We start from the raw sequence: 26,218 nt of genomic DNA on the forward strand, positions 1-26,218 counted from the left end.
GAATTAAGAAATGAGCTGATCTGCATAGATTTTGTGGTTCTCTCTGGAATCCAATCTTCTTTTTTTTCGCCTGTTCCTTCAGGTTGTGGTGACCTTGATAACAGATTTGATACCTTGAATCCAGAGCTAGAGAGGTGGAAATAAAGGCACCAAGTGACAGATGACATTTACAAAGCTTAAATCTCAGGGACAGCAACCTTCATTTTCCCTTCTGCAGGTCTTTTTCATCTTTAATCTTTTTCCCATGTCTTGGTTTCAGGTACCAGCAGAATACTGACAACAGAGCAGGTCAGAAGAGGTACATGCCTGTGCCTTTCAGATTGAAAGCCTGAATTCAATATGGGGCTACATATCCTTGGAGACTTCTTCCCTTAAAGGTGGCAGGGCCAATTAGCCAATCCTTGGGGCTGCTTGCAGCTATAACCCAAGCAACAGTCAGGATTGGTTTAGATGACATAAATCACAGTTTATTCAGCATCAAAAGAAGAGTGTCTGTGGAAATGAAAAGAAATTAAAAACCTCCATGAAGCTGTTCAGGCTGCCCCAAAGCCCTGTGGGCATTAGACGTATTTATTAAAGAGGCAACTGTTCGGGCTGGGGTGGCAGACAGATCTGATGGGCTGAGCTCTGCCAGGTCCTTGTTTTCGCTCCTTGTCTGACTCAGCTTTTCAATATGATGCTCTTACTCCTGGGCTGCTTGGCTCTCTCGGCTGACACCTTTCTGTGCACAGCCTCTCCCTGCTGTCTGTACCAGTGGGGCCCAGACTATCACCCCTTCTGCCTTACAGAATGTGGGTACTTCTTCACAGCTGCCATGCAATAAACCAAAGCCCTTTTTTTCTACTTCACATCATGGTGCCTTTAACTGTTTCTTTTTAACAGTCCCTACAGATAGAAATTTGGCACAAATACAACGTTCAGCCCAGATTTCTCAGCACACCATTCTGTGGCTTGGCACATTTCCTCTAACCACAGCACTCCATGCCCCAGCACAGCCACAGACACCCATTTCATAGTGTTTATACAGTCACTGAAACCATCTAGACAAATGTACATGGGCTGACCAAGCAGAACAGGGGTTTTCTCACTTCCCCCCTAGACCTTGGTGAGCAAGTCACAGGCACTCCTTACACATTCTTCAAACTCCTTTCCATGTCCCAGTTGTGACCCCCTCCCAGCCCATCTGGCTCTTGTCTCAAGGAGATCATTTCCCATTGTGCTACTTAGGGAAAGGAAATGGGGTGTTTTAAATGTGTGTTTCCATGCAGTTTATAAACCTGTGTTGTATTACCTTCCACCAGGAGCATTCAGCAGTTCCTCTCCAAGTCTGAGAGGAGCAAAAGCCAGACTACTTTGCACGTATGTATTGAATGCAGCGAAATAAATGCTATTCATGCCAGGAGGAGATATCATCAGGGGAGGACAAGTCACATGTGGCTGTAGCTATGGTGGCAGCAGACGCACTTCAGTGTGATCCAGAGCCACAGGAGGCAAAGGGAGTTTGTCCGTTGTCTCGCATGGACATCCTGCACCTCCACAATGGTGGGCATCAGCCAAGACTTGTCCAATGCAGTGAATAGCCTGAAACTCAGATGTCAAAGACCCCAACACTTGTAGAAGATTCAAGCTTTAGGGCTTTTTTTCTCTATACAGTCACCTACCAAGCACCATTCCCTGCCCTCAAACCAACCTCTTGCACAGCCTGAGTGCCTTGAGACGAGATTTCCAGAGCAGCATGCCTGAAAAGCAGGAAGCACGTTGTGGCAGTAGTTGAGGTGCGAATATTAAACTGAAGGCTGATGCTTCAAGTGTGTTCACTTGCCTGTTTGCAAGATTTTGTGAAGCATTTAAAATATACACTGCTCTAGGGCACAGGGAGAGAAACAGATCAAATGAGATGAGCCTCACAAGGCAAAGAGTGTAATGAAACATGAAGCAAACATGCAGAGATAAGATGGTGCAGTACACCAGTTCTGGTCAGCAGGAGATAATGACGGGATGCGCTGAGCGCAGGGTGCAGGCGGGAGGAGGAAATATTGGCAGTGCAGGGAGTTCGCAGGAGGCTGCAGTTGGGGAGAACGGGGACCTATGCTGGAGGCAAATGAAACCATAGGAAAGGCTCAGGCATCAGGGAAAGGAGAAAGGGGCAGGAGCAGCAAGGTGCCTCCATTTCCTCTGCCGGCTACTCCTCCGGGAGAACGGAGGTGAAAGTGGGCAGCAGGGCCGGGGCAGCTCCGCGCCAGCGCTCCTGTCGCACCGGAGGCAGCAGAAATCCCACGGCGGTGAACGGGGTGAAGCAGGACCGGCGGCTGCTGCTCCCCGGCTGCGCCCGGAGGGGCTGGGGCAGCCCCAGCGCTCAGTAGCGGCAGCTCCGCGCCCTGTCCCCTGTACGAGCGGCCGGCGGCCGGGGACGGAGCGGGGCAGAGCCGGGCAACTTTGTCTGTCTGCTCCGTGCAGGAGCGCTCCCCCGGGGCAGCCTTCATCCTCCTCCTCGTCCTGCTGCTGCTGCCGAGGGGTGCTGCCAGCCCAGGAGAGATAGCGGCTCTGGAGAGAGGCGGGAGAGGTGGCCGGGGCGGCGAAGATGCTCTGAGAGCGGGGTGCACCCCGGGGAGGGGAAGCGAGGCTGATCCCGAGAAGGAGACATGAGGGGGCAACCCGGGGAGGAGAAGGGGCGCCCTGGGGAGGGTAGGGGTGGGGAGGGATGGGAGGGCGCACCCCGCAGCTCCCAGCCTCCCGCAGAGGCGCGCCGGGAGCCGCCGGGCTGTCGCCTGCCCACCTGGGGGGGCCGGGAGCGGCAGGGGCACCCCCCCTCCGCCTCGTCTTTCTCTCCTCCCCTCCGCCGCCTCCCTCTCTCCCTCCCTCCCTGCCCGCCTGCCTGGGATGGTGGAGGGAGCCTGGAGCGCCCGGCAGGGCCGCCCTGGGCGCGGGGGGCGGCTCGCCCCGGCCCCGGGTAGGGGGGCGGCCAGCGGGGGGCTCCTCTGTCTCGGGGTCCAGCAGCCCCCGCCGCCCCTGCCAGCGCCGGTGATGGCCGAGGATGTCCTCTGAGGGGGAAGCCGAGGCGGCTGCTGAGAGCGGGCCGGGCAGCACCCCCGCGCCGGGGGCCGCCGCCGCTGTGCGGGAGGAGGTGAGCGGCGGCGGGGGCGCCCGCCCCGGGCCGGGGGGAGACCGGGAGGGGCAAAGGCAGCCCCGCCGCGGGGCCGGGCTGCGGGGCGGGAGGGGGGAGAAACCGGGGAGCGGCGGCGGGAGAAGGGTGCCCTGGCTTGGGGGGGGGGGGTATTTGCGGGGCGGAGGGAGCTGAGGAGCCGCCCGCAGCCTGCCCGCCCGCCCGGCTACCTGCAGCCCCGCCGCGGTGCGCTGCGCGGTGCGGTGCCCACCGCGCCCCGCAGAGCCCTGGCCGCACCGAGCCCCCTGTATTCAGTGGCCGCACCGGGTGCTGCGAGGCTTTAGCGACGGGCCCCGGCGCCGGGCTCGGGGCGGCGGCTCGGCTCCGAGCGGTGCGGGGAGGGGAAAGGAGCCTGTCCAGTGTAAGTTTGGCTGAATAAGCCCCGCGGGGTTTGGCCTGGGGGAGCCCACCGCTTCCCCGGGACTTCTGAAACGGCCGAGAAACTGCAGCTCTGCGGGGCGCTGGTGTCACTGGCGGGGGGGCCCGGTGAGCAAAGGAAAGGGGTTTGCAGCCAGGAGCTCCGTGGCTTTCAAGTGTTTGGAACTGAAGGACACGGTCATACCTCTCATTCCCCGTTGGGGCCTAGGCGCTCCTGTTGCCTAACCTGCAATAGGAAACACTCCCGAAAATACAGCTTAATGTGTTTCTTCGGATCAGCTCGGAAGCCTTGCGCATCGTGGGGAGGGAATGATGGATGTGTCTGAGTGTTGACACGAAATCCTGAGCCACAAGGCATAGGCCAGACAGAGCTGCAGGGCTCTGTGGCAGTAGGTGACGATGCGCATACAGCCCTGCACACTGGGGACAGCAAGCTGTCCTGTTTTAGGGATGCCTGAGATTTTCTTCTACGCCTAATATAGCCCTTGCTCCCAACTGTTTTGACAGGTCTGCCATTTACATCGTGTAATCCATGTGCAGATCATGGAAGTGACTGAACTTTCTTCATAATGAGGAGTTAAAAGCAAATAAATGTACATGCTTCCAGGGATGCAGAGAGCAGCCTTAAAGGAGGCAGAGAAAAGTGAAAACTGAAGTGAAAGCAACCCTGTAATATTGCTGTGTGCCTTTAATCTGTTTAAAGCTTTTGTTAACAGGTCCCAATGCTCATCAACAGCCCCAGTCCGGTAGTCAAAATCAGGAGCCACAGCAAACCCTATACGAAGACACAGTATACTGAGGCCTAAGCCGACCAGCACTTTTTTAAAGTACCTGTATTAGAAAATTCAGTTTGCAGCTCAGGTTGAAAAAACCTGCCCTCAACGGGTGAAAATGGGGGTTTTCTCCCGTACAATTGCTTTTTAAGCACCTGTGACACGGTTCACTGTGAAGAGCTGTGGCTGGATCCAGGATCCCACTGTTCCAGCGGTAGAGCTCCCCAATGTAATTACAGCCCTGCAGAAGATCAGTGGATGGTTGATGCTGGGAGGGATTTTTTGATTTATTTGGTCTATAACCAGGAGCTACAGGAGGCTTTTCAATGTATTAAGTCCACCACAGAAACATCCAAGCCACTTCTAGACATGAGAGCACTTGATCTCTCTGCTAAGCACATTGTATCTTGCTTCAGTCATCCTGCTCTCAGTTTTTCTTCTGTTCCACAAATATTTCTATATCTCAAATGCCAGTAACAGCAATATCTTAACACTGCAGTCCTACAATATTGGTCTTTTCCTTGTGCTTTCCCCATCTCCATGTAAATAGCCTTTTTGCACCAGGACCAGCAGTTGCATTTAAATGCCTGGTATTAAATGGGCATTTCATGGGCTTCTCTATTAATCTTGTCATTTATGGATTTCACTTAGATCAAATGCACAGGCTTAAGTCGTAATAGTGACTGAAAATTGCCTTTGTTGGGTAACAAATCAATGTGATATAAAACCCTGAGCTGGTAACAGAGAATGCATCTGAGGTCTGCATCTTTATTATGAAAAGCAGAACAAGAAAAGGTGCAGGTAGTGTGGGAAGAAGAGAGGCTCTTTGGTTACTGGCCGCAGCCCTCATCCTCTTCTGCCAAAGGCCACTTGGGTTTCCTGATGTCTTTGCAGAGTGTCAGAGCAAGCCCTCAGATTACCTGCCAGGGTTCTGGTTTGGGTTTTCTTCCGTTAAGTTATTGATTGCTCGACCTGGAACGACTGCGCTTTCGGTGTTAGTTACCAGCCCATCCAACCTGCAAAACGGAATCAAGATCTTTTGAGAGGAGGGAATGGAAAGGATGCGTTTTGCCAAATGTTACTGCTAGAGATGGCTTCTCTGGGCATACTTGCCTTTACTCTTCAGTCTGAGGTAGCAGAACCTGCTGCTGGGTACTGCCCTGGTTAAGCAGTGTGCTGGCTATTTTTCTTGCTTTACTTCTTATTGTGACAGCCAACACCTACACTGAAGAGCTGATAGTGGCTTTTCTGCGTTTCTGCCAATTTACACCTCAATCCAGAAATGGTCTTAAATATATGAATCTTTAAAATTTAGTTGGAATTTAGCTGGAAATTGGGTTTTTTTTTTCCCAGGGAAGTAAAGCTGTTGCATACAAACATCATTTATTCGCTACCAAAGCCAAGTAATCACTGGAGAAAGCTGAAAGCAGCAGCCGCTTGACATTTTGAAATACGTATTTGTCTTGTCTGTACTGGCAGAGTCAAGCAGCAGTTGTCCGTGCCTGTTTTTATCTTCTCTTCCTTATTTAGGAACTTTAATTGGGCATGACATAATGCAATCAGTTGAGTTATTTAAAGAAATAGAGGGGAAAACCTCGTGGATCGATGTTCCTGAAACCCACGGTCATCAGCCCACTGATGGAGATGTTACAGAAGAGAGGGGGCACTTAAAACTGTCTCATCTGCCTCTCACTGCCATTGCAAAATGCAGCAGGAGCTGGTTTAAAAAGTCCTGTTTGTGGTCACGACAGCACCAAGGGGCGTTACAAGTTAAGAAAGCATTGCTTGTTTGCAGGCTATAGCTTTACAAGATGTCAGGTCAAAAGATAACTGGGTCTTTTCCTCTTAAGCGTGCCACTGGAGAGACACCCTCTACTTGGGCAGTTGGCTCCATTTAGTTCTCCAGGGTTTTTACCCATTTCCCCAAATATGAATATCAAACACTTACTTTATTTGTCATTGAAATGACGTTGAAAACATCAGGCATAAGGCCCTTCATAACTTAAACCAGGTAGTTTTACACTGTCCCCATCTATGGGGATGAGCAGTGGTGGAGGAAGCAAGGCAGGCAGCCTCTCGGGTTTATCAGGCCTGAGGCAGGTGAACCTTCCTCACCAACAGATACCCAAAGTATGATGAGCCCCACTGTCTGCAGGAGCCCATTTACTGCCCAGTGCTTCTGTGACATCCTTGAGCAAGGGATGGAGAGGAGCGAGGGCACAGAGGCTGTGATGGAGGTTAACATTCCCCACCACCTTTTAAGCAAAAGCTGCAGAAGGACCATTGGGAACCAGCTTCCAGAGAGGGTTTATTTCCCTTGTAAACCTCCCCCCAGGAGCTGCACAGGGCACTGACCCAACAGGCACTGCCAGCAGGGATGGGCAGGAAACCTGAGATGTGGCTCCTAGGGAATCTCTGCTTTTCCTTCCCTTCAGCTCTTCCAGACCTCATGCAAAAGACTTGCTCGGCTAACACCCTGAATGATAGCTGCTGGTTAGCCTGGTGGAAGACTGTCACCATCCCAGATGAGTATCTTTGACCAAACAGTTATTTTGGGGGCAGTGCATGATGTTCCAGTTTTGAGTGAGATTCAAACAGGACAAGGCCCTTTCTACCCCTCCTGCCCTGGGTTTATTCAGCAGTCATAAACCAAGGAGTGCACCTCATTCCTTGATCCAGGTGGTCTCCCTCATAGAGACAAAGTCCAGCAGTAGTGGCATTGGAGAAACTGGAAAGCTTTACTTCATGATCCTGCAGTTCCAGGAGATATTTGCATTGCAGATCCTGTCATAAGAGATCCATGCTGAGGCATCGCATCTTTTTTGTGCTTTTGTTCTTTTCATTGTCCCACTTTACCTTCTGATCACGTGTCTGTTCTTGGTGCCCTGAAGTTGTCTGTCTTCTCTGCACTTCACACGAGAAGCTGTCAAGAGCTTGGAAAAAATAGATGTGATACGTCAAATGGATGTATCTGAGCTCTGAAGGGCAATGTGGGTTTCTCCAGCTATGTGGGTTTCTACGGGCAAAGTCTTCTGCCCTCTCCAACAGAGAGTGCTCCCTTGCCCCCATGTCTGAACTGGAGGGAGCTGCTTATTCTGGCTGACTTTCCCAGGTTCCTCCAGCAAGGGAGTGCTCTCAGTGGAGCACTGGCTGGAGCAACCGGGGAGCTCAGGGAGCTCCACCAGCAGTAATGGCAATTTAGGTAAATACCTGTTAAGTACATAGATATTGTCTCATGGGGGAAGGAGAGACCAGGTGACCCTTCAGATCCCCTGCAGACCTGGTTTCTAAAGCTGTTCTCTCGGGTGAATGCAGTCACCTGCTGCCAATGGAAAAACAGTGGGTCTGCACCCTTTTTTGAAGCCCCAGATACTCTCCTTGTTCTCCCTTTCTCACTTCAGAGACCCCAGAGGATGATCTCCCTCCAGAAGGGAAATATGGATACCAAGGGTGCTTTTTAATCAATGCAAGCCATTGCAAGAGAGAGGTAGGAGGCATCTTCTCCCTGGGAACAGAGCACGAGGCTTCCTCTGATCTCTTTCTATGCCTTAGAAGAAAATAGCTCAAATCATTGCCAGCGACTAGGGACAATGTGAGGATTAAAATGAGTGGAACATCCCCACGTATCCATAGTGAGTAGAGCTTGTTTCTAGGTGTGTCTTAACACATGATAGGGAGTTAACACCAAAACTAGTGGCTGCCAAGCTGTCATCAGCACTGTAAAGCCCTTTAAGTTGTTACAGTGATTCTGTCCCAACACTGTAGATAAGACTGTGCTTGATCTTTCACTTACAGCAGGAGTTCTACTTTTCACAAAAGCGTGGGTAAGCATTTAATTAGTTTCTAAGCTCCTATCATGGAAAATATAGTTCGCTCAAGAGTTCACTTTCAGACTCTAATCATTCATCAGGCTCCTCTGAGCTTAAGAACTGTAAAATTGAATCTAGCACATAGTGAAGCCTTGTTGAGGTCACAGTTGCTATAATGGCTTTGTTAACTACTCAGAACTCTTTAATAGGGTAACTTCATTTAAGCAGCTTTGCACAGAATAGGTGTTACAGCAAGGCTGTAACAGGGTCAGCTGTGCAGGTCAGGGGTACAGGCTGCCTCCCTGAGCACTGACCGCTGCCCACAGCACATCCCATCTCCAGCCACAAAAGTAGGGAGGAGAAGAGCCAGAGAGGGGCAGGACAGGACAGGACAGGACAGGATGGCGAGTGGGAAGGCTGCAGGAGCCAGCAGCTCAGTGGCAGCAGGAGCTGCCAGCCTGCCTCAAGTCGAGTTAAGGTTGTGAAGTGGTGTCTGGTGTACCTGGCAGCTGCCCTCCCAGTGCCATAAGTGACACCAGGAGAGGATGGAGGGGCTTACACCCCACAGAATGCCTGAGCTTTTGACTGCTGTGGCTTTACATCAGGTGCATAATGTGCAGGGAGTCCCAGGTCACATACAGCATTGTTTCTAAACAGCTGTGGTGTTGCACATCCCGGTCCAGCATCCAGCCTGCAGAGGCCTGGTTAAGGAAGGGCTGGTGATACTGGACTAGGGGAAGACAGGGGCTCGAAACAGCCGCTGGTGAGAATGGGGACTGGCAGGGTGGGAGCTGACAGCAAAGGGCAGAGAGCAGGTCATGAAGTCACACTTCTGGCAAGGAGCTAATGGTAGGTAATGGGGGTGACTTGCAAATGTGGAGTCTGCATAACCTGACCTTACCAGGGAAGTGGATGGGAGCTCACAGCATATTTGGCTGTGTGAGAGAAGGGACTTGTGGCTGGAGGCCTTTTTCAGACCCATGAAACTGATTGCCCTTAGGAGCTGGACTGGGAATTGTGGAGTACAGCATCAATTAGTGTGGTAACAAAAGTGATTCAGCACAAGGCATTGCTGTGTTCCTTTGGGCAGCCCTCACAAACCAGCATGGTGTGTCCCAGAGGACAAGAGCTGGGAGGCTCTCAGTGCCCACAGGTCCTGCTATGGGCGGAGGGAGCACGAAGCACCCCAGAGGCAGGAGTGGTAGCATCTGCCAGTGTGGGATCCCTCCAAGGACAGAAAGATGGAGAACAGCCCCTTGTGGCTACCTGGAGGCGAGGTGGCCAGCCTGAAGTGCCAGTACCTGGTGAAGGAAGGGGGGAATAAGGGCTTGTGCTGAAAGGGACGGAATGACAGTCTGTCTGCAGGCCATGGCAGGAGCTGAAAGCCCTGCTTCCCACCAGCTGGTGCTCAGAGTGGCAGGATGCAACAGCTCACATGCAGATGAGATGCCTTCCTGGAGAGTGCTTGCTGCGATGCTCATGTGAAAGCACTTTGTGTCTTCAGGAGGTATAAAAAGGTGTATTGAAGCTATGCCGTGGGTCAGAGTCAGGTCAAGAAATAAAACTCAGGTGTCCTGGATTCCAGGATACCTTTTAACCATTAGGTATTGAAAGTGAATTTCTAGTGGAGTTTTCACCTGCTGTGCTGTCACATGTGATTTCGGAATGTGTGGCAAGGAGAAGCAAGAGGGAGCGAGAAGTGGTGTTTATGATGAAACCTCATTCCTCACAGGGAAGCATTAGCTGCTGGGATACTACCTCATCTTAACAGGAGCACCATTATATGGAAACCTGACAGCGCCGAGGTCCCAGCTGCGTTCAGAAAGGTGCAGCAATGAGGAAACACACTCCCCAAATCTGACAGAGCAGTAGCTGGATGTTATCATGAGGGATGCTCAGCTCAGCAGCAGAGGGACCTGGCACGGCCACAGCGTGAGCTGCAGCAACTCAGCACTATGGAGGTGTAGGTCCTCTGAATTGTGCCTGGCAAGGCTCTAACAGGGAGGTCACATGTGGGAAATGGGAAGGATGGAGGTTGAGAGGTCAAATCACAGAGCTACCCTGTTCTGGGTTTGTTAGGTGAAAGGATGGCATTGCAAGTAAGTGAGAATAAAGCTTCATGGTTCTGGACAAAGCTTGAGTCACAGATCCCTTTGAAAGACTTCCCTAGACTTCACTGGAGCTTGGATCAGTCGTGGATCGTATTTCTCGTGAGGACTTGGGACCTGTTTCTATCCCCATTTAAACTGCAGGGTGTTCCTTTAAAGTAAGCAAAGATTAAATGGTATTCATAACCATGAAGTATTTTTGTCACTAGCCATGTCTCTAAACAGAGGCATTCAATGAGTAGGCTGGTGAGGAACTAACAGTCCTTCGGCTTCCTCTTCACAAGGCTGTGTCCTCCTGGCTCCCCACTTTCCATCTCAAGGAAGCTGGTCCATGGCTGGTTTTCAGCCTGGCTCCAGGTCGGTCCCTCCCTTCCTCACGCTGAGACTGAGGGAGGGTCAGGCAGGGCACACAGGACCTATGGCAATGGTGAGAACACTGAGGCACAGGACATGCACTCTTCAAGGATGAGGAGAGCACCTTGCAGCCCTAGAGACCCAGGAGAGGGAAGAGACTTTAGTACACTGCTGAACTATGGCTCTAACATCCACTACTGCAGATTCCTTGTGTGCACAGCACAGGGGAAAACACTTATGCTCAACATCACGAGCCTCCTCTCGCTGCTTGCTCCTCTCCCACCCCTGGAGAGCTGCATGTTGTGAGCAAAGGAGGATGCAAAATAGGCAGTGCAGCATTCCTGTTGAAATGGGACTTTCTCAAGCACATAGAGGCTGACAGGTAGCTACTGTCCCCTCCTCCCCACTGTCCCCATCCTTCCAGACTGAAGCAATGGGAGCTGGTCCCACCTGCATTCCTGTTTATCCTTGGCTGGTGTTGGTTTTCCCTTGATTTCAGCAAAGCCACCAGTAACACCAGTGCAAGCTGCAAGCCAGTAAGTCACACCTAGCTGATCCCCCGGGGCCATGGTACTGCATCCCAGGAGCTCCCTGAGGATATGTGATGCTGTTATCGGCTGACTGTTAAGTGTTGAGGTAAGTCACGGTGTTACAGCTGTAAAATCTAGTAGGAAACACTGATACTCAGAGTGGGTACAGGAGCTAAGGATAATGGGTGCTTAAAGTGTAGAAAAACGAATAATTCTTGGAGCTACTCTTGTGCTCTGAGGCAGCTCAGATCCCACCTTTTCTTTCCCGAGGAGCTCATTCCCAGTATTTGCATTACTGGGAAAAGTCCTCTGCCCCCAGAGTATGTTCTTAGCATTGCTGCTGAGTCGAAAGCCAGTGGCAACAACAGCAGTCTGGGGGGAAAAGGGATAATTTCATTAGTTTAGCATTTTTATGAGCTTGTAAGAAGCTGCCACTAAAATAGCCCTGATTTCTGTTTTGCCCATGGTGACCACTTTGTTGCTAGGCTTCCTTGGCACTGAAAATGTAACTGCACGGATTTCCTTGGAACAGCGTGCAGGAGCATCACCCGTGGATGTGTCTAGGACAAATTCTTCATGCTACTTGCATACGTACTCTTGTGTTTTAGTGAATGGCTTCCCTATCCTGCTGCAATGGGCAGCATATATGTTGGCTGGGATCCAAATGCCTTTCTTTTCTGGAATTTCCTTTCTTTCTGCTTGAAGACCTCAAAAGTACCCTGCAAGAGCTCTGCTGAATCTGACATTTTAGAGAGCTGGATGCTCCTTCTGTCCTCACCTCTGCTTTCCTCATGGTGGTTTGAATTCATGAAGGTGAATGGTGTGAAATAGCAGGCTGTCTTTGTATGGTATTTCAGGGACATCCTAGCATCTGAAACTCAAGTGAATCAGCAAGATCTGTGCTTTTTCCTGGTTTGTCTTGTCCTACAATAGGCTCTGCTAGAGAGAGGATTAAATGCTACCATTTTGTGCACCTTCCCACCCCGAGATGCTCTCTCTGACAGCTCCATTGATGGAAGGAGAAGATTGGATCTCTGCAGGGATTTAAACAATGAGAGAGCAAGTGATCTCAGCTCACCACAGGAGGGCAACTGCTGAAGCGAATGCCTGAGTCAGTAATACCCGTGGAGTACATGCAGGTTATCCTTTTAAAACCAAGTAACAGCATCTTTTTGCTGGGCATTGATGTTGCGGTCCTGAACTGCAGGAAGTTTTCATTCTCACAGGAGTTTCGTGGCAGAAGAGCAAATGATGCATCCAAGATATACGTGCAGCAACCAATGTGCTACGTGTTCAAGGACTGGAGGGAAATTGATGCAAAATGTTTTTTCCTGTTGCCTTCTATCCCTTATATTTCCCTTTCCCTTCATGCTGAGAGCACTTGCTACTGCCTCAGCATGAGCTAGGGGTAATGGGCTTCTTGCTGCTCAGGATGGATGGCAGGAGGGATTTTGTTTCAGGGTCCCTAGGAAGGGATTTATGAGATGACTGTTGTAATATCTCCCTATTCCCTCACCAGGCCTTATTACTGATGCCCCGTGTGGAGCCCAGATAGAGCCACAGGTGGAGGAGCCCTTCTACCCATCACACACCAATGCCTGGTGTAGCATAGCCCTGCAGGTTCCTTCCTCACTGTGCTAATGAGTATCTGACCTAGGAGTTCATTGGGTCCTGGAAAGCAAGAAGAGGTTAAACTCTAACTCTTCTCCTGCAGCTTCACCACAGACTTCTTGGGCCAATCTTTCACCAGGATCACCTCAGCAGCTGGAAGATGATATTTGTACCCACATCTCTGTGGCTGCTTGGGGACAGGGGGAGGAGATCTCCTGGCTCCCCTTGTATCATCCTTGTCCACTGCACAAATGGTGACACCTTTCTCAGCACCAGGGGCTGGTCCTAGTGTCAGAGCTCAGCTCAATTATGGTTAACAGCACAGCCCAGGGCTTGCCTAGCAAGGACTCAGTGGTCCTCTCTGTGTTATGTCCTGCCATGTCCATTAGGAGGTGTAACATTTTCCACTGCCTTGTCTTGACAAGGATGGAAGAGACAAAAACCTGCTTCCATCCAGGCAGGTCACCACCTGTCTAAATGTGAGACTTGTGGTTGTTGATTATTCTTTCCCTTTCGTGTATCTCATTAGGATATATTAATTGCAAGCATAAATCTGCAGAGGCAAATGCAATGTGACTGGCATTAATTTATCCACCTTTCTTTTCTTCTTTCTTCTCTACTTTTATTTGTTTTCTTCCAGTCTTCTGTCAGTGCTTCCCCACTCTTTTCCCCATGGACAGGAAGGTTATTCTTGCTAACTGAAAGAGGAAAAAAAGAACAAGATAAGATTGTCTCTGTGCTCACATGAGTAATCCTGAGCTGTAGGGTCATTTTGTGCTGAAGATGGTGTTAAAGTCACCCTGTAGCCCTGAAACCAGGTCTTGGTGGAGGGCAGGAGGATGCTGTGATGCTGTACTTCTCACTGAGACTCAGCTGCAGTGCCAGCCCTGCAGCACACTGTCACCTCCACGGGAATCTCTGCCCTGATTTAGCACAACCTTATCCCACACCCCCAGGCTGTGAGGAGGAGATAGGGGCAGAGATCTGGGTTTTGGAGACGTTTCCAGCAATAAGAAAGCAGCCATTCAGGAGTAGCTGCTTTCCAGGTCACCGATGGGCCGGGAGGACTGGTGGCTCAGAGGATGCTTTGGTGCTGTTGGGCTCAGGGCTTTCCCTGTCCATCCTCACCCAGCTCCTTTCTCTGGGCCCAGTTCCCTCCTGCCCCTGCTCAGGCTGGCTGGTCTCTGCTGGTCCCTGCCTCAGTGCCACTGGCACTCGGTGCATGTCTGGGCTAGCCTTTTCTATCCTCCACCTCTTCCCACTCCCTGTGTTTCTCCCTCATTTCTCTATTTCCATTCAGGCCACATCTCACTACCCTGTTTTCTCTCATTCTTTCATTTTAGACATGATGGCATTTTGCTTCAGCAAAATTGCAGCTCTTGAGGTCAGCCACCAAGGGCAAACGCTTTACAAGAGGGGTTTAAAAGGACAGGAAACACTTTTGGCACGATTTCCCCAAAGGAGAATTTTAAAGCTTTTGGAACTGGGGAACCCAGATATTTGGCCGCAAACCAGACACAGGCAGTCAGACTGGGGCCCCGAACTGTCCACAAAACAAACATCAGAATAAATTCATGCTGTAGCAGCATATTATCTGCTTATACAGCTTATGATGGAGTTTTCAAGGAGACTGAAGCATGAAGTCTGACAGAAGAGGGGAAAAAAACATTTTGAGGAACAGTAAGCATAAGGCAAAATTATACATCCGTTGTTTAAAGGTTGTGACTCCAGATACTTTGGTCCATAACCTTTGGACCTCACAGACTGGTTCTTCCCCACTATTGGGGTCGGTTTGGCAACTTTTAGTCCGAATTTATTTTGCCAGGCAAAATCAGAAGTGGGCAAAACGAAAGGTTTATCATTGTCACTGTAACCTTTCGCGTGCTGCAAGCAGTACTGAGGCAGCTAGGGGAAGAAGAGATGATTCAAGCCCACACTGCCATACTGCCGCAGTGCAATACAGTTACTGGTGAAGAGAGCACAGCAACAGCAGGCCTGGTGATAATGTGCTCCACTGAAGCTCTGGGAGGGTTTCTCGTAGGATCGTATGTAGGACTGCGTGTAGGATTACTCCTGGTGGCAGAGAGGAGCACCTCAGTGTCCATGTAATACTCACAGCTTTGTTTTTATGGTTGACAATCAGCTTTGTGAAGACAGTTGTCTTGTATAAGTTAATGGGGTATTTAGCCATTAGATTGGCAGAGTTCTGCAGGAATAATTACTAGACATAACACTATCAACTGGAATTAGCATAAAATCACTGCTGGTAACATTTATAGTTGGCACGAACATTAGCAGGCTGGTCTGTAATGATGAGAAGAGCACAGTCCTACAGAGGGATCTGCTTCGTTTGATAATTTCATTATTCACTGCAAAGCCAAATCTGAAATTGCACATTTCAGGGTGCAGAGTGCAGCCACCCCTGAGCTGTCCTCAGAAACAGTGACTGGGAACAACACGTGTGAGTGGTTGAACATGAACCCCTGGGGTGATGCTGGGCAAAAATCTAATGCCACACTTGGAGACAGTAAAAAGGGGGAAATGAGTGGGAATGGGAGGTGATTTTATGTTTTGATATGATGCCATTGAAATAAGTGAAGTCCTGTGTCCACTCGCAGGGTACACATTAAGAAGGATCTCAAGGTGCTGGAGAGAGAGCGCAGGGCACTAAAAAGAGCTAGAGCAGTGCAGTGAAAGACTTCAAGACCTTGACCCATTTAAATTGTCAAAAAGGAGGCTGAGCGGTGTCATAATTAGCATGGAGAGGTGTCTTCAGAGAAGGCACTCATACGAAAAGAGTCTTTCATCACCTGAAGAATGAGCATCCCACTGCCATGAATGGGGGACAAAGTGAGATGGAATTGTAGGGCCAGTAAAATTCTATCACCAGAACAAGTTACAAAGGGGATTTCAGGTTCTTCGCTTCTTTTCATCTCTCAGTTAAAACAGAGTGTCTTTGTGGAAGATGAGCTTTTCCTAACTACAAGTTACTGGGCTGTAGATAGGACTATAGAGTGAAATTTTGTTGCCTGTGAGATACAGGAGCTACAGAGAGAAGGCATAGTGTCTCCCAGTCTTAAGGTGTAAGTGTAGCTTGGGTTGTAATAGAAACTGAACCTTCCTGATCTAGAATAGCCTTGCAGGGTTGCAAACAGAAATTCCTGTGACTACCTGCAAGTGCTACAGAACTGCCTGTCTGTTTACTATATCCTAGGGATCCCCTCCATCACCAAGGGACAGCCACTTGGCTCGTGGGTGAGTCCTGCTATCAGGCATACTCATATCCAGAGGTCGGCAAAAGCAGCGAGCCATTACTGATAAAACAGAGGCACCAGTTTCAGGTTAGGCAGCCCACTGTGCTAGTGGAACCAGTCTGGGCTTCTCTGAAGGTGGCCCTTCCTCCTCCTGGTAATGGAGGAGGGACATGCAGACACTGTTGGAAGAACAGGGACATGCAGACCACCCTGACCTGTGCTTGGGAAATTTGTTAGTTACGTATCCAGCAAGAGGAAGGGACCTAGAGACATGTGCACAGTTTGCTCGCCCAGAAATACGCTGTTCTGATTCTCTAATATCAGATTTTTACATTTCAAACATGCCTTTTGAGGTTTGAAGGGAGGCGATTCTTTTGCATTCTTGGGGACCCCCAATGCAGTTGCTTGCAGGCTCATTTAGGATGCTTACCAGCTAAAACATACCTGCTTGTCTCTTAATGCTGGTCACTTGCAAGGAGCCAAAGGGTCAGAGAGCCGAAACCCTGGTCATCAGATCCGTGCTTTTGCCGTCAGAGCACATTCAGCTCCAGCTGCAAAGTGGCTGCTATGTGCCCTGCTATGCTTCCCTCTCCATTCTCTCTTCACCCCTTTACTCAGAGGCCAGATTAACAGCCCAAACCTGGATGCTGCTACGACATGGAGTATGTTTTAATGATTTTAATTATGGTTCCTGCGGCCAGAACCCAGCCTGGCTGCTATTGAGCCAGGATGAGTGCAGGCTGGGTGTGCCTGAACAAGGGAGGCTCCACGCCAGTCCTTGCATACCTGCTTTTGATCTTGGGCATCTGCCATCGGAGGGTGTCTTTGAAGGCAATTGCCCTTTCAGGCGCTGACGGGGTGTTTTATCATTTGCAAACTAAGTTCTGCACAGAACTCTCTCGGAGAAATAATCGAAATGCTGCCAGCCTGGAAACTCCTGTCTGCTGCAGGTGTCGGTTGAAATTCCAGTTCTCTGTCAGTACTTAGGCTTTTCCAGACTATTTTCCAGCAACTGCAGCAACAAATTAAATAGCATCTATCATTTAGTGTCTCAGAAGGCTCCACGCCACCAGACAGAAAACAGACCATGGGAGGATGTGGAGCTTTCTCTTCACTTTGTGTGGTGCACAGATCCTTTGCTGTGCCTGAGCTTTCTGGAAATGATGACCCAAAACACCGCGACACAAATGTGGAGCAGCACTGTGGGGCCGAATGCCTGGGGCTAGGGCCAGCGCAGGACAGGGCTGTCCCCAGACCTCCAAGGCACCAGAATGTGCCACCTCTCGCCTGTGGTATTTTCCTCATTTGTGCCAAGATCTACTAAAGAATTTGAGAAACGTTTCGTTGTTGTTTTTAGGGGTGGAAGAGTAAAGTGAGTTTGGACTTGTAATTATGGATAGTTCGGGTAAGAGTTAGCAGGAGTTTCCGATCCGGTCATGTGCAGTGAGAACGGATACCTCTAAAAGCTGTTCAGCAGCATGCCAGAGCGTAGCAAGATGTTGTTTACAGCATGTGCTTTAACATGAAACTCATAAACAGTGATACTGACAGCTCAGCTGTGCTTCTTCACAGCATTCCATCCAAACCAGGAGGATGTACTGTCGTCAGTGCTGGCTGGGACCTTGTGGGGGAAAGATTTGATTCAGCAAAGCCATCCCTCTGCATAGAAATAGTTGTCGAATCACAGAATTGGGTTGGAATGGACCTTCAAAAGTCATCTAATCCAACCCCCCTGCCATGGGCAGGGACATCTTGCAGTGGAGATTGGGTTGCTCAAAGGCCCATCCAGCCTGACCATGGACATTTCCAGTGATGGGACACCCAAAACTTCTCTGGACAGCCTGTGTCTCATTTAATCTTCTAGCAGGAGCTTTCCTAGTTAACACTGGGAGCAAAGCCCAAAGCAAAGCCCCAACAAGCAGGAGAGGAAGGACACCTCTCTTGATTTGGGTTAGAGACCGAAATCCGTGAGTCCTAGGCCACAGGCAAAGTGCCTGATGACTGCGCCAGCATCTATTCTGGGACCAGCTGCTTGGCTTGGCCTTTCTGTCAGGCTCTGTCTTTGCTTTCTTCGATTATGTTTCTCTGTTAACATTTTCCAGGGGTTATACTTTTGTTCCACACCAAAACGACTCAGATCCCACAGCATTCCTGAAAGGACACAACTCCCGCTTGCTGGCTGGCCCAAGTTATCATGGAAATTATTAGTTTCCTCAAGTGCTTATTGTACTCATCCAGAAATACAAGCTTGCCCTGTTTCAACCCGAAACACTGTGCACAGAAAGGAGAAAATTCCACGTAGCACCACAAGCATTATGCTTGCAGGAAGGTGGTATGTTAATTAATAAAGTCTGGGAGCAGTGCTTTAAGATATTAATGGATTTGTTATGCAGAGAGAGATGGAAAGATGTATCTTTTATTAGATTATTGGCTGTGTGATACTTCTGTTGTAATTATGTTCCATTTCATGTATTTCTTGCAAACACTTTAATAGTGTTTCTAATAGTACAATTGTATTAGATAATTATTTCAGCAACGGGAAGGAGAAATAAGGGGGTAGAGGCCAGACGAATGTATTCAGAACTTCTGAATACAGAAGTGCCTCCTAGGAACAGCTGTGGAGATAGATGCTGGAGGAGAGATCCTTTCATAACGAAGGACCTGCGGAGGGTGGGATTTGCTTATGAACAAAAGAGGGTTTGAGACAGTGGGTGAGAAGAGCCAGGAGAAAGGAATCGTGGTTGTCCCAAAGGGTTTTGAACACGAAGGCCCTGCTGAACTGGACTGGTAGGTGTGTGAATCAGAGATGAGGCAGTGGGCTCTATGGCTGAATGTCTTCATTTTAATGCAAGAGGCAGAGAAGGTGCCTTTTTTGCTGACTGCAGTGAGAACAGTGGAGAATAGTGGCTCAGGCTGATCCATTTTTGAAGACTATTTTTGCAGAGTGTCCAGAGGATGCATATAGAAAAATCATCTTGGACCTGCAAGCCTCTGAGCTGCTGCCAGCCCAGCCTGGTGCTTCTCCAGCACTGGTGAGACCACAGCCATCTCTTTCCCCAAAGGGAAATTGGCATCTCCTGGAGCTAAGCACATTATGAGGCATTTGCCCACTCTGATATGGCCACTGATAGCCCTAACTAGTGGGGCTGGTTGAATCACCCCTTGGGGAGAAACCAACCTGTGGGTTGCAAGTTGGACCACAGAGCTGCAGAGATCAGAGAAGCTGTTAGTCAAGGGAAGAGAGATAAAAGGAAGGTGGGGATTGCAGTGCCCTTGGCAAATAGTGCCTTAGCAGGCGTGGGACAGCCTCTCACTTGCTGGGCCCAGGGCCAGGCTGCCAGTGCTTCAAACACGTCATAGAAAAAACTGGGGTTCCTGGAGCTGCATGGAGTACTGAAACACTCACACTAAAACTGACTGCTGGGCATCTTTTCCTTGGTCTGCTGGCATTCCTCACAGCATTAACCATATGTGACTTTACGTGAGCCGTACCTGCGGAAAACTGAGTGTGAACTGAAATTCCTGTGTTAGAATATTGCCCAGGTGTTTTCTTCTGCACAGTACCAGTGACTGGATGGAGATGTTCATTTGTAGAGTTTTTTTCATCTTGGAAAACATGCAGGTTTGGGAAAAGGGCAGAGGTTTGCAGTTCTTCACTACAGTGTATTACTATAGCTCTTTGAAACTCCAGTTCCATGTCAAGGAAAGACAAAGAACTGGAGTTCCCATGAGCTTGGACGTGGAGTCCAGTGTATGGCTGGGGCAGAAGCCTACATATTGGGTCAGTAACCACACAGGGACAGAGCAGTGGGAGTTTGACAAGAGTTTCAAGAGATGAAACTCTCAGTGACTGCATTTAGACTCGGGGATTCACCCCCTGTCATGGTTTAACCCCAGCTGGGAACCAAGTACCATGCAACCATTTGCTCAGTCTTCCCCACCACTCCTCTGTTGGGATGGGGAGGAGATCTGGAAGAAGGTAAAAGCCAGGAATTGAGATAAGGACAGTTTAATAACTGAAATAAAGTGACATATAATAATATCAATAATAACACGAAAAAGAGAGGAAGTGGAATACACTTCAGGAAACCCAAGTGATACACAGTACCATCACTTGCCACCCATTGACTGATGCTCAGCCCATCCCAAGCAGTGATTAGCGGCTCCTGGCCAGCTCTCCACAGTTTGTGTCCTGAGCATGATGCTCTAGGGTATGAAATATCCCTTAGGCTAGTTTGGGCCAGGTGTCCTGTCCCTGCTCCCTCGCAGCATCTTGTGCCTTTCCTCACTGGCAGAGCATGGGAGACTGAAAAGTCCTTGACTTAGGATAAGCACTACTGAGCAACAGCTGAACCATCGGTGTGTTACCAGCAGTGTTCTCAGACTAAAGCCAAAACCCAGCACTGCACCAGCTACTAAGAAGAAAAATAACTGTATCCCTGCCAAAACCAGGACACTCCCAAAGCTCCCATAGTTATTTTTTCAGCTGATTTGGGGACTACCCGAAGCCACTTTGAGGGTTCCCTCAAGTTTTCCTGCAAAAGGCTGAGGAAAACAGTCTTATTCTTACCTATACTAGTATCTTTGCACTGCCACATCTATAGAGAAGTTATGTACCATGGCCTTTTGTCGTGGTGAACCCAGGACACCTTTATAACCCACTCAGCTTCTCTAGACCCATTTTGGCCACTGTAAAAAGAATAGAGCCCAGAATAATTATTCTTTATTCTGAGACATCCACACATACAGGAAGTTTGGGATAAGAACAGAAATTCTTTCCAGATTCCTTCTGGATGCATCAGGAAGAATCAGGGGCCAGATTCTGCCCTTAGTAGCCACAGATGCATACTGCGTAGCTCCCTAAATCAGAAAAAATACTCTGTACTTACACAGTGTCAGATGAGAAGCTATGAAATCAAAACCAAACCCCAGAGTCTGGCAGTGCTCACAGCAAGCCGTAAAACCTGTAGTTACTTAGAAGTGGTTCTCTGTCCCAGGAAGAGAGGAAAGCAGTATTAAATCTGACTTACAGCTGCGCAGGGTTAGATACCAATGCTTCCATCTCATTGAGAAGACAGTAAACTCTTCTTTCTAGTGGTGCTGTGCTAGTATTTCCTGAATCATAAAATGCTGCTCCTTAAATTCCCTGCTGGTTCATGATTACTTACTGATTCCTAACTGCTGTGTTTCTAGGATAAGCTGTATTAGGGGAGAACTTTATCCATGGAGAAAGAAAGAGATGACATTTCCCAAACCTAACATCTGTTGGCATCTGCAGAGCAGTTTGATGCATTAGAGACGTCCCCCTGAGAGGAGTAACCGTGTTTCTATTTTTGCATGAAATCAGGCTCAGCAGAGGGCATGATGCTGCATGAAAATCAGTGTGTATCTGCTTTCCCACTGTCATCTCCTTGGAGTTAGGGGTGAGGCAGAGGAGAGCAGCAAGAAGAGGGATTCAACCAGCCCTCCACGTCACCTACTAAAGCAGAGGGGGGTCTGTTTCATGTACTTTCTACTGGCTGCCAGCCAGTAATGGAACTCACTCTGCTGCTGCTCTTTGCAGGGAGACAGCTCTGTTTCCGCTAACTGCTCGGCTCAATTTGGCATTTTTTATTATAGCCCAACATAGCATGACAATGCAGCTGATTCACTGCACCACGGCTGGGGTGAGGACCGCAATCATGCCATCCCAGGGGCTGCAGTGGGAGTACGAGAGCACGAGCTCTGGCTCTGCTCCAAGCCCAACTTTTGGTACTTGAAAGAGATGGATGTGCTGTGTTCTAAATATCCACCCGTACACCTTTAACTCCACTGCTTAAGCTTTCAGGTGTTTTAGGTCAGAGCTGTCTCCTAACCAGCCTGAAGCTACGCTGCACCATGCTGTAATCCTGACAATCTTTTTGACTGGATGTGCTTGGATCTAGTAATTTTCCCGATGGCTGACCTCCAAGAAAAATGGTGTTGATCATTTGGTAGGTTTCAGGGTTGGGTGTGAGTCAGCTCTGAGTCAGGCAGCAGCTCCACTAAGCGCTGGTCTTTCTGCGCTGACACAACCCATGCGGCTGCAGCCCTGCAGCAGATGCTGCTCCTGAGCCTCGCCAGCAGCACCACGTGAGAACCCAGGCACTGGGCACCCACAAAGCAAAGGGGAAGCCCACAGCCCCATGCTTTCAGCTGGGCATGTAGTCTGAAGCCCTCTTGGCCTTGGAAGATGATGAGGTGCATAAATGATGCTGGGTCCAGGCAGGGAGAAAGACGGGGACCTGTCTCACCCCCTTCAGGGGCACCCATCCAACTGGGGTGCGGACACACAAGTCACTGCTGAGCAAAGAGCTTCCCCGAGCCAGGAGGAAGCAAAGAAGGGGTTTTGTTCAGAGACCTCAGTCTCTGGCACGGTGTTTCTGTTTATATTCCCATTTATATTAAGCAGGGTGGTGTCCCAGTCCTCAGGCAGCCGAGAGCAAAGCCAGACACGGGCTCAAAGGCAACACTCATTGTGTGTGTTGTGAAAAGCAACGTGACTGACAGGTTCCCCGCTCTCTCTTTGTCTTTCTCTCCCCCTCCCCGGTGGTGTGATCGAAGCAACGCCCCGTGAAGCAATCCCTGAGCGCCTGCATGTGCCGGGAGTCCCACTGGAAATGTCTCCTCCTCTCCATCCTCATGTATGGCTGCCTGGGTGCAGTGGCCTGGTGTCAGCTGGCTCGGGTCACCAAGCTCAGCTTTGATAGCTCCTTCAAGGGCAAGTCCATGATCTACCATGACAGCCCGTGCTCGGACGGCTATGTCTATATCCCGCTGGCCTTCCTCTCTATGCTGTACGTGGTGTACCTGGTAGAGTGCTGGCACTGCCACGTCAAGAGAGAGCTGCAGTACAAGGCAGACGTGGACAGTGTCTATGAATGCATCAACCGCATGCAGCAAGCCACTCCATGCATCTGGTGGAAGGCCATCAGCTACCACTTTGTGCGGCGAACCCGGCAGGTGACCCGGTACCGCAATGGCGATGCCTACACCACCACACAGGTCTACCATGAGAGGGTCAACACCCACGTGGCTGAAGCTGAGTTTGATTACTCTCACTGTGGATACAAGGACATCTCCAAGGAGCTCCTAGGTCTGGAGAGCTACACAGCCACCAAGCTGAGGTTCACCAAGTGCTTCAGCTTCGCCAACACTGAGTCTGAGAACTCGTACCTGACCCAGAGGGCTCACTTCTTCACGGAGATTGAGGGTCTGGATGACTACATGGAGGTGAGGGAAGGAATGCAGCTCAAAAACGTGGACTTCAAAGAGCTTATGATGGCCTACGGGGACCCGGATCACCTCCCGTGGTACGTGTCCCACTATGCTTTCTGGGTGGCAGCTATCCTCATGATCTCGTGGCCACTCAGGGTGCTCATAGAGTATCGGACTGCTTACGTCCACTACCACGTGGAGAAGCTGCTGGGCCTGGAGTACACGGCACCCACGGCAGTGGAGGAGCCCTTGTACCGATACCGCATGCCCCGCGACGCCACGCAGGACAGCACGGAGCTGGAGTGGCACATCTGCACCAACCGGCAGCTGATCCCCAGCTACTCGGAGGCCATGCTCATGGACCTGGCCAGCTCCCCAGCCTATGCAGTGTGCCGGTACGGCCAAACAGCCCACGGCTGCGACCGCTGCAACCGCGCCTCCAGCACCTCCTCCATCTTCTCGCGCCACGCTTTCCACAGCTGCAACTCCCGCCTCTCCCTCAACACCAGCCGCTTCTCCCTGTGCCGCGTCCATGGCTCCCACAGGACAGGCCTCTGGAGGAGCCGCAGCAGCAGCATCGCCGACCGCGGCTGCCAGGATGAGCAGTGCTGCTCCTACTCCAGCCAGCTGGCCGTCAATGAGAACCCCCCGACCTACCATGATGCCCGCTTCTTCCCCGTGCTCATCGTGCACCGGCCCGAGGGGCACAGTGGGCAGCCTTTCTATGTCAGGCGCTCCTCCTGCCTGGAAACCTCGCTGTGATGTGAATCCATGATTCCCCAGCTCCTCTGCCCCGGGATGGGGCTCGCAGAGGTGCTGCCAGTGGGAGCCTGCAAGTGTCAGTCCCCACAGTGGGTCGGCAGAATGAGCTTTAGCTCTTGTCCCTGCCACTGCAAGAAGATGTAGTCACTCTGACCAACAGCTAACCTCATTTCCCTCCTTCCATTGGTCTCTCTAGGCTTTTGTTCCTCTCTTCCTTTCGCTCCTCACCCCTTCTTGTGCTCCTCAGGTCCCTGCCTCCCCTCCCATCCCACTCCCAGTCTTGTTCTTTACATTTCAGCCACAGCCTTGTTGCCACGGGAGGATTTATAAAGCCTGTGCTCTGCAGTGTATTTGCCCTCCTGGATGCCCTGCAAGGTAAGAAACTCAGACAAAGCAAGGCAAAAGGCCAGAGTCAGAAGGAGAATCAGATCTGCAGACACTGAGTAGCCATCTGCAGGCCCCAAACAAGCTGCTTTTTTAATGCATTTTATTTTCACCAGGTTTTTTTCCTTTTCTTCTCTTATTTATTGTCTCTTTTCTTCATGTTCTCCTCGTCTCACTTTACCCTCATCTTCTTTTATGCTTTATTTCAGCTTTCTCGTGTATGCTGTCCATTTTTTCGGGGGTTTTGCCGGTCACAGTGTCTTTCAGAGTGTAATTCCCTTCCATTTGGCAAAAATAAGGTATTTGCAGCACAAACGTCACTGCTGACACAACCACAGGCTATGCCCCTGGGAAGTGCTGAGGACTTCTTTCCAGAGCAGTGACATGCACCAAGAAAGCAAAATGCCCTTTGCTCACCTTGCCCTGCCTGGGCTGCAGCAGAGACACCGCTGCGTTTCCAGCTGTAGTTAACCTTGTCCAGCTCCACCCCTGTTAGCAACCCTTAGGAGCCCTAACATAGATCAGTGCCCTGTTAGTGCCACTGTTTTTAGGACTGTGGGTCTGGTTTGTGGTTGTTTCATTCCCACCACTTGCTCAGAGCAACGCGGGCTGGACAAGAGGAGAGGAGCTGCAGAAGGAAAGGTAAATATGGTATTAACCCTCCCAGGGACAGTCTGGAGTTGTTAGGAAGCTCTTCCACCCACAGTGTCTCTTAGAGCAGTTGCAGGACTTCTCTACGCTATCATTCAGCAATCTGTGTGCCCTAGGAAGGCTTTTTGGCCAGTAGCCCACTGCCTCCTTCCCACCTTCCCCAGCAGGATGTGGTGCCACCCCAGCCCCAGGCAGGGAGCACAGCCCGGAGCCAGCCCCACCGGCCATTCCTGCTGGGATAATGGCTCTTCCCATAAGGCTTCCCCTGGTGCAGCACCTTCCAGAATTAGTCCCAGCAATGCCAAAGCCAGGAGGTGTCCTGCTGTGCTCCGCGCTGCAGGCTGCCCTGCTGGCCCCGTGGAGAGCCCTAGGAGCCAGGGAGCAACCCGAGAAGCTTATGGCCACACTGAGGACCTGCCAGCGACCTTGCACCTGCCAAACCTCCATCCCACAAGGGATGGTCATGCGCTGAGCAAGCTCCATACCATGTTGTTGTGTGGATGGTGGAGGTTATTATCCACCGTGACTCACAAGAGAATGCAATACAATCGCAATACCGTCACTTTAGCACACAAAGTGTTGTCACACCCTGCAGCAAATAGGCAAGAAACTGAGCCCCAAGAAGGGCTGGTAACAAATGCTTCCTCCCAAGTCCGTTCTGTCTGCATCTACATGTGATTTGAGATTTGTAAAATCATATTCATATGTGTAAATTATCTATAACTCTGCATACTTATATGGTGGTTTCTTATGGCATTGACTGTTGCACCGTGTTAAATACATTTTGTTTTGGTTTGATGACTCCGTTTTGATGTGCTGTATTCATTTCAACTCCAGAAATAGAAGCATTGGCAATACCTGGCTAACCTGCTGCAAATGATGGCACCACCAGGAAAGTTGTTTAAATTCGTATGAGTTGATCTTTTTTAATATAAATACTTTATGTCTGATTTATGTGACATTTTTGTTCTGACAGCTTGGCATTTATCGCAGAAGATGGATAACACATATGATGTGTTATTTTAGCACCTCTTAAAAAAGAATAACCATCCCAGACATGTGGAGGAACCAGGTTTGGGCTCAGAGTAATGATTACATTTGGGCTGGCGCCAAATTGGATAACATTGAAACTTAGAGAAAAGCCAAAGGGTGTAGATGCACCCTATGGTGGCCCAGTCCTAGTCCCCCATCTCCACCTTGCCACC

The 26,218-nt window shown here is 50.1% G+C and overlaps 1 protein-coding gene across 3 annotated transcripts; it reads left to right on the forward strand.

Annotated features, from left to right (window-relative positions):
• Positions 1–2,883: 2,883 nt before the first annotated feature.
• LOC136016855 (transmembrane protein 151B-like) lies at positions 2,884–25,807 on the forward strand. 3 transcript variants are annotated; one of them, XM_065684553.1, is made up of 3 exons: positions 3,035–3,124; positions 11,085–11,221; positions 22,563–25,807. In XM_065684553.1, exon 3 carries the CDS (start codon positions 22,596–22,598, stop codon positions 23,976–23,978), a length of 1,383 nt encoding a protein of 460 aa, XP_065540625.1. In that variant the 5' UTR covers positions 3,035–3,124; positions 11,085–11,221; positions 22,563–22,595; the 3' UTR covers positions 23,979–25,807. The 3 variants fall into 3 exon arrangements, with proteins under 3 accessions (XP_065540624.1, XP_065540625.1, XP_065540626.1); XM_065684552.1 differs by lacking the exon at positions 11,085–11,221 and having other exon boundaries at positions 2,884–3,124; XM_065684554.1 differs by lacking the exons at positions 3,035–3,124; positions 11,085–11,221 and adding an exon at positions 21,690–21,952.
• Positions 25,808–26,218: the final 411 nt, after the last annotated feature.

Source organism: Lathamus discolor, chromosome 6 (genome assembly GCF_037157495.1).
Source record: "Lathamus discolor isolate bLatDis1 chromosome 6, bLatDis1.hap1, whole genome shotgun sequence".
Classification (NCBI taxonomy): Eukaryota; Metazoa; Chordata; class Aves; order Psittaciformes; family Psittacidae; genus Lathamus; species Lathamus discolor.

Excerpts from the sequence above, each read along its gene's own strand:
- LOC136016855 (XM_065684552.1), top strand. The coding sequence starts at position 3,035 with ATGTCCTCTGAGGGGGAAGCCGAGGCGGCTGCTGAGAGCGGGCCGGGC. Across the intron at positions 3,125-22,562 it reads CCGCCGCTGTGCGGGAGGAG|CAACGCCCCGTGAAGCAATC; the intron begins GTGAGCGGCGGC and ends GTGTGATCGAAG.